The following is an 8,064-nucleotide window of genomic DNA, read 5'->3' as shown; positions in this document are numbered from 1 at the left end:
GACGGCGATTGCTAAAACTGAATTTATACCTGTTTACTTCATCACTGAGCAACTCTACCTGCTTTTCACAACTATTAGGAGAGAAACAAAAAGATGAACTAATGTGGTGCTTATTATATTGTTGAATGTGTTTATAAAGCTTACTTGACTGTTTTGATGGCATGAAAGACTTCCAGCATCTTCTCGATGATCAGTGGTCTCAAGTTGTCAAACCTCTGAATGGCCTCCCTCACAAACTCCAGCACGTCGGCTGCAGCTGCCTCATTAGTGTCGCTCAGGAACTCCATCAGCTGTCAATCACGTCAACGCACAGGAAAGTCTTAACATTTAGGTGTCCGTTACGAAGCATTTTGTTTTTGCTGTGTTCAGTTTTTAGTGAACTCACCACAGGTATGACATTAGCTGCCATGTCAGGAAAGCGCACGCTGCACGAGTGGAGTGTGCGCACTAGGAGCTGCCGGTACTTATCGGTGTCTTCGTGTTCGGTTACGTTGTTTGTCTTGATCACCTCTTTCTTCAACACAATCACCAGCTGGGAAACAGGCAGATAAACTATGTTTACAACGTATTCCGATCTCTCTCTGGGTCGGTACCAAACAGGAACAAAAACGTGGATATACTGCACGTGCAACAGACCTCCTCTACGTTGCGAGATGAAACGAGGTCCAGCGCCAGCTGCAAGGTCTTCTTTCTGACTTCCAGGTCAGGAGTGCTGAGAACACGCAGGATGTCCATCACAAGGTCCTGGATTTAAAAAGAAAAAGAGCATTAGTGGCAACCAAATTAGGTCTCAACAGAGCTGATGGGCTGTAAGTGCAGCAAGCTGGAGCTGTCTCAGAGTATAACTACATTAGCCATAGTCCTGACTTCTTCTGCTGCTTTTAGCTCCATAAACTACACTAAAGAAAATCCTTCTGTATATATTCCTGTAGATTCTGTCATGATCTCATATTAAAAAATAATTATATATAAAGCAAACAATATCAAAAAACTTCTATTGTTTTTAGCAGAAATGATTATTTCCTAAGAGCGGAAAAGTAGTTTTATAGTTCAAAAGGTCCTAAACTGCATTCGTCTACGACTGCAAGAACTAACTGAAGTCATAATTCGATGTACCTGGAGCACGCGCTCGTGAGTGGGATGTTCCTTCAGTTCAATCAGACGATCGAGAACAATCAGCTTGACGTTGTTGTCGCTCTCCTTGATAATCAAATCAATGTAGCACTGGGCAGCAGCCTGGAGTCCAACAAAACACAGGATGCATGAAAGGCCGAGCTAGACCAAGGACATCGCCGCCACTTGGTCAAATGACTTCCACAAGCACAGACAAAACCTTGAAGCTGTACCTTAATGGCAGTGGGAGCGCTGGAGAGGGTTACAAGAGTCCCAGCAGCCTCATACTTGACCGCCGGACTGGAGGACTGCAGCAGGTTGTAGATGCAGCGAATGAAGCGGGCTCGTTCAGACGGGTTAGCGTGGCAAACCTAACAACAAAAACAGACATTAAATCAGCTCTGACTGTATGCTGTTGTGGTACATATCCTAAATTAGGACCATTAAAGGCGGGAACTCACTTTGTAAATCAGCTCCACGATGACCAGCTGGAGGATGTCGCCAAAAGTGTGAACCTGGTCGATACAGGTGCTGAGGTAATCCAGAGCTCGATCCTGTACGATGAAATGAGACCATGAAGGTTTGGCCTTCGAGCTAGTTGCTGTAACTCTTGTGGCGTACAACAATAGAAACAGTAAAGAGGACAGTGCACCAACGGGCTACGAACCTGATCGGCATGAATCAGCATCATGAACGCGTTTCTTTTACAGCTGGCATCTTTCTCGTTGACAAGAAAATCGTGGATCAACTCGGGGGCGTCTGGGATGAGATGCTCAAAGTTCCTGCAACGAATAAAGTTGCTTGTTGTTTACTAGTGAATGGAGGGCAAAGTAGAGCATCTGAACATGAAATATTCAAGAGCTTGTACCTGTAGATGGTGTAAATTGCCAGGACGGCGTTGCGGCGCACGTAGCTGTGACGGTGCTCCAGGCATGCCCGGATCGCTGGCATCAGAGGCTCGAGCAGCTCAGACTCCTTCAGCTTGCACAGGAAACGCAGAGTGGAGCCGCGGATGAACTCGTTGGGATGCTGCAGGTCCTGAAATGACACCAAAGATTTCAAATGACGACAATGGAAGCAGCACATTTCAGCCACGGATCCACCTTGGTAGTTGTGCTATTATTACATTATTGATACTGAAAACAAATACACATCTCCTGTTTGTTTTAACTACTGTTTACTGTTACGTGTCTTATTCGTTTCTCTGCTGTTGTACATAGTGTATTGTGTTGTGTATATCTGAAAACACACAGACTGTGTTGCTCGACTGTTAGCGTGTCAGTTAGCGTACCTTTCTATAGGCATCGCAGACCAGGATCATCTCCTGAAGCAGTTTGCCATCTGGAGTTGTTTTCGGGACAATTTCCCAGAAAACTAGCAGCAGCTTCTTGATGGTGTGGTCCTGAAGCGGCAGCACAAAGCGAATGATGGTCATCAGCAGTCCTGGTAACTTCTCTCCGTTCAGGATCATGATGATGACCTTCTTCAGGGCTTCAGTCTTTGCCTTGATTTCCCCCTTTTCTGTAATAATAATAATAATAATCAATATGTTAATTAAATCAATCTTCACCTGATCATTTTAACCTTCACCTAAACTTTTCTTTTAAGAATTCTATAATTTATAAATGAGCAATTAATCATTTAGGCATTTGATAAATTCACCCAATATTGGTAAAACCTTCTAGGATGACCCACAGACCTCAAACAATCAAACTGTTTTCACTGGCACTAGTTTCTGCTTAAGAAATAATCACTATAAACATTTCTAACAATGAGAGAAAAAGACATTTTTTTGAACCCTGTAAAAAACAGTTTAGCTTTTCTTATAAATTAAAATCCAATCATCTCCTGGACAGAAAGAGCTTTAAAAAAAAACAAACAATATCCTTCCTCGACGTGATTAAGAAGGTAAATCTGCTTCGTAGCACAGCTTTGCGAGTACATTGTAGGAGTGTTTACCCAGATCCGCCTTTAAGCTGACTTCAGACGGGGGCTCCGAGTCAGACGCAACGTTGATCAGAGTGTAACAAACGTTTTCTGCAGCCGTCATTTTTGCTGCCGGGCTTGAATCCGTTTAGAAGAATCCCAATGAATGTCGCTCACTGGAAAAAAACCTGCGAGAAACAGAAAAACAGTCGGTGAAGAAAACATTTATACAGACGCATAAGTGTAACAGCAGCACATGTGGGATATGACGATGATGCTTAAAAAAGCGTGTTCCAACTGGTGTAGAGCATTGTGAAACAGAATAAAGCACGGCGGGGTTATATTTCACTTTCTTGGCAGCAGCAGAAGAAGGAATGTTTAACTTGAAGATGGTCAATATTAGAGTTCATTTGAAGACTTCTGGTTTGCAGGACATTTGCTAATGACACTAGAATCACTGCAAACATATTTTATTGGTCTGCTAGTGTTTGGCCTGCCACTGACTTGCAACCTGGATGAAAATTAAACACAACAGGTAATCTCAACCCTTATAACAGACCCACAACAATTAATGAAAACAGATACTGCCCACATGATCGGGATCAACATTTTTAACTGGGGTTGCTCAATACAAATGCTAAATCAAATCAGGTTTACTGTCATTTTGCTGTTCATACACAGCAGTACAGGCAAGATGAGAGAGCGTTTCTTCAGGATCCAATAACTTAAAGCGCTTTAAATAAAAAGTGTTTGCACATCTGGATCAGCAGTTCAGCGTTCAGACAGCTGGTGGCATGAAGCTGTTGATCATTCTGGAGGTTTTTCTGTTACGAGCTCATTCTCTGCTGCTTATAATTCTGAGAAACCATTTGTCAATTAAAGAAAAAGGTGACAGTCATGTAAATAAAAACTTCTACTTTTGCTATAAGTGCAAAAGTTACAAATGGAAAATGTTAATAAAAAATGTTTGTCAAATCTTACTGGTCATTTAAAAACTGAGTCTCAACATGTTTCCACAGAAAATAATTACAGACAAAACCCAGCAATACATTATATTATAATAATGCAAAGTGCTGATACTTCTACTGAATCAAATCTTCCACATGCACATGGAGGGATTATGAAATAAAGGGAATTTTGTCCTCCTGAGGCCACTCGATTAATTTGCTTCACGTTGACTAATCTTATATTAGATAGTTCTTGGAAAGCATTTTTGCATTATCCATCTATGCAAGAACTTTCAATGCACCTAGAAGCACCTGATCGTTGTTTGACTTGAACACGTGTGAGCACAACCTTTAGACTAAATGCTTCGGCTTGTGTCCTGCAAAACTACAGACAGATCTGGAAAATAAACTCTCACATATTGCTTCAACGCCACTGGATAAGTCTTTAAGTGTTATTTGCACTTTTCTCCTTCTTTACGAAACCCATAGCTTGCATTGCATAGTTGAATTATGTCTTGAATCATGTGTTGCACTGGACATAGCATCCTAACAGTAATGATTAAGGCCTGGTTATGAAGAACCTGAAGACGTTGATCGCTCTTCAAAATGACATCTGGCAGTGGGACATTTAGTCACCTTAAGCTGGTTGTAATAACTACTGAAGTATGAGAAATGTGTGAAGTAGATGTGACTTTTTCTTTTAACTAAAGACCAGCAGCAGTTTGTCACGATTATACCAAAAGCTCGATTTCTGTTGAACTTCCAGTAAGTTAATTATTCAAGGTTCACACGACTTCTCGTGTTTTTTGCTGCTTTTCACCGACAGAGGAGACTGTAAACGCAGGACAGAGTAAACTCTGTGACAGAGGAAAGCAGCTAAAGTCAGAGTTGTCTTAAAGTGGACACGCAGCGCTCATCCCCGTCCAACACTGACGCTCCTGTCCTCCCGTTAAATGGCGTTTACCTGCGTTAGCACCGCACAGCTACACCGCAAAACCCGGCTTTAACGCAAGCATTAGCCGGTTAGTCGACTATACAGCTAGTTAGACGAACTGAAGACAAACGATCGGTTGTCGACTACCGAGTGCTAGCTTACCAGCAGCTTAGCTTCTGCCCAGGCTAGCAATGAAATGGAGGACGTTAGCTCGCCGTCTCACCAGTGACCACGGCTCGGCGGGGCAAACAGCACCCGTGTTGGGTCAACCTGAGCTCCAGAACCTACCTGACTGCACGTCTGTGATCCTCCGAGGTGGCCTTCAATATCCACTTTATGTATTTACATTTGTAGAAACGCTCGTTCGCTCCCTGTCGCGAGCTGTCTCTCTCTCTCTCTCTCTCTCTCTCCGCCACTTCCTAGTGACGTGGAAGATTACCGTCTGAGCCACATCACTGCTACGGTGCGCCGCGAGGCTCAAACGCGAAGGCAATAATCCAGCCAAACCCCCTGAAAAAATCACACGATTGATCATGAAGGTCTCTTTAGGTTCAAAAATAGTCAAAAGCCATAAATTCTATGTTGGCATTTTGTTGTAAAAATGTTTTAAAACACAAATCATCGTGTACCTACAAGCTGTTTTTTTTTTCATTTGATAGATTAAGATTTAACCTTTATTGATCCTGCAGCAGGGAAATTTTAAGTGTTACAGCAGCTTTTATTCATACAGGGAAAAGCCTCAGTGAGAGTCTCTTTTTCATGGGTGCCCTGTGAGCATGACAATAAGCAGAAAAGACATTTTCAGCAATTACTAAAACACAGAACAAATACAGAATAAAATACAAAAGAATAGATATTTACATAGACTCTCACATACAGAATAAACGCCACAGACAATCAAAATAAAAACCCTCTATATATACAGGATAGACAATCATATGTTAGAGAAAGCTAATATTAAAGAAAACACTTACACTCACACTGCTCCATGTTGGACACCAGGACCTTAAACCTGTCAAATGGGATCATCTCATTTCAACAGGTTGTGAGTTTTGTTCCAATGCTTGGGTGCGTAATATTTAAAAGTTTGTTTCCTGATCTCAGTTTTAATGTTTTCCAAGACTATAAAATCTTGGGCCCTAGTTTGATGAGAAATTGATCTCTAATTAAAAAGACAAGTAAAATATTCAGGTAATTTTCCTAACGATGCTTTGTAGATGAATAAAATGCAACAGGACCTCAGTGACATTTATGAGGCACCATGTTCCAGGTTTGCTGTGAATTTTGTCTGGCTGTTGTGAGTCTCCACAAAATGATGCAAAACATTTGTGAGGCTGCATACATAGACGTTACAGACACATCAGAATATGACCCCGATAATTACCTGGGACTCCATAAAAATGTAGCTTAACTGCACTTTGGATGGTTCATTTGGTCAGAGTCATCTTGTGAGTTGTGAAAGTGTTCAACTAGCTTAACCTTCACATTATAAAACTTTAAAGCATTCCTTCTTTAAACATTTAACAAGAACTCATGTTTTTATGTTGCCTCAAAGTTGCCTGGTTCACCAGTCCTGTCTCCCTGTATCGTTGTATCACTACACAGATAATTCATTAAACAATTTATTAATTAAAAAAAAAAAAAACATTATTGAACTAAAGTTGAATTTCTTAAGGACTTTAAACAAATCCTAGAGCCACTGGCTACATATAAAGAGGAGTACAACAGCGTTTAATAGTATATGGCACCCTCCAGTGGAAGCTTATGGTCACTGACAGTGAATAGACAAACTCTAACACAAGTCTTGAAGTGAATTACTTTTAATGTAATGATCTTCACTTCACAGTAACAATCTGTGATCACGGCCCGCCAAAGCAAACAGGGTCAAAATCACAGAAATATTTGTTTTACCTCATTTCCAGAACTAAAAGGAACTTTCGTGACACACATGCAGAGCGAGCGGGTCTATTGATGTTTGCTTACGCAGGTATTGCTTATGCAAGAATAAACTACACTAGCTGTGTTCACATAATGAAAGGAGATGTCCGCCTGTGCAAAACAAAATCCTGTTATTAGTGTTATGTTGTGTATTTAGGACTGAGGAAGTCTACAACACATCACGCTGTCACTGCAGAGTTTTGCAAACCAGCGTTGTCAGTTATAAACCCCACAACAGACCGTATGCATTCCTACACCACTTCCAGTGTTTTGATAGTGTTTCTACTGATATACAATTTCACATGGAGGGAGTTATGATAAGAAGTCAAGAGAAAAGTGTTGACATCACATCACACCCTGTCAGGTAAAGAACAGCAGCTTCACAGTAAGCCTCTTACCGCTCAGGATGCCTTTTATAAAATTACTGCTCATCAATGGAATCTCATTCAACTTAATAAAGAAATTCTCTTCTTGGTTTCTCTGACGCCAGCAAGTCCATATTGTACCATTTAGATTGTCTTAAAGGAAGACAGGGACATGACATTTATAGTAAATCTCACAGAAAAAAAACTTGTCATGGTGGTGAGCAGAATACATGCAGTGGAGTTAATTTATTTTCCTCATACATGATTTGTTGCTTCATACATTTACCGTAAACATGGAGGTTACAGAATTGCCTTCCCTTTCCATTGACCTTCTTCAGTGCAGACATTTTGACTTTTCAGGGCAGCAGAGACACAGGTGTCACTAATTACATCAGAGATGGCTCCAGAGAGCCAGCATGCACAATGCAAGGGCTGTGGAACGGGCGAAATTAAATTACACGCAGTCAGTGTTAATTTTATTAATTGCACCTGTGCTTTTCCTGTTGTGTCATGTCCAAATTTCTCCAAATATCTCTTAGCCGTCTATTGCAGCAGTCCAAGATTTGCAGTTGATGGCATCCCAGTACAGTTTGTCCTCTGTTGTTGTACATGACTGGACAGTTTAGTAGTTTATTAAATTGTTTGTTTTCTTGGAACGTGTATCGGTACCATCAGTGCTTCAACCGGAAGTCTTTTTCTTTCATGATTTAAGAATGGTTTCAAACGTTAAGACAAAAATACTTAATTTTTATTTATTTAGACGTATAGTAACAGAATGCCACATTAAGTCTTTTTTAATAGTAGACATCAAACTGCATAATTTATTGCCCTTAAGTGTATT

General features: G+C 40.8%; 1 protein-coding gene across 2 annotated transcripts in view; it reads right to left on the bottom strand.

The window, feature by feature from the left end:
- The window catches only part of copb1 (COPI coat complex subunit beta 1), a 10,245-nt gene extending 4,910 nt beyond the window's left edge, over positions 1 to 5,335 (bottom strand). Inside the window, exons 1-11 of one of the 2 annotated variants that reach the window (XM_008290413.1) lie at positions 5,209 to 5,335; positions 3,073 to 3,227; positions 2,405 to 2,634; positions 1,982 to 2,151; positions 1,781 to 1,895; positions 1,575 to 1,667; positions 1,347 to 1,484; positions 1,117 to 1,236; positions 637 to 744; positions 386 to 532; positions 145 to 290 (exon numbers count right to left, since the gene is read on the bottom strand). In XM_008290413.1, coding sequence (XP_008288635.1) covers positions 145 to 290; positions 386 to 532; positions 637 to 744; positions 1,117 to 1,236; positions 1,347 to 1,484; positions 1,575 to 1,667; positions 1,781 to 1,895; positions 1,982 to 2,151; positions 2,405 to 2,634; positions 3,073 to 3,163 — 1,358 coding nt within the window. In that variant the 5' untranslated portion in view covers positions 3,164 to 3,227; positions 5,209 to 5,335. The remainder of the gene's footprint in view (positions 1 to 144; positions 291 to 385; positions 533 to 636; positions 745 to 1,116; positions 1,237 to 1,346; positions 1,485 to 1,574; positions 1,668 to 1,780; positions 1,896 to 1,981; positions 2,152 to 2,404; positions 2,635 to 3,072; positions 3,228 to 5,208) is intronic. The other variant, XM_008290414.1, reaches the window with a different exon arrangement.
- Positions 5,336 to 8,064: the final 2,729 nt, after the last annotated feature.

This window comes from Stegastes partitus, unplaced genomic scaffold (genome assembly GCF_000690725.1).
Source record: "Stegastes partitus isolate 25-593 unplaced genomic scaffold, Stegastes_partitus-1.0.2 Scaffold672, whole genome shotgun sequence".
NCBI lineage: Eukaryota > Metazoa > Chordata > Actinopteri > Pomacentridae > Stegastes > Stegastes partitus.
This window is presented reverse-complemented; position numbering and strand designations above follow the sequence as displayed.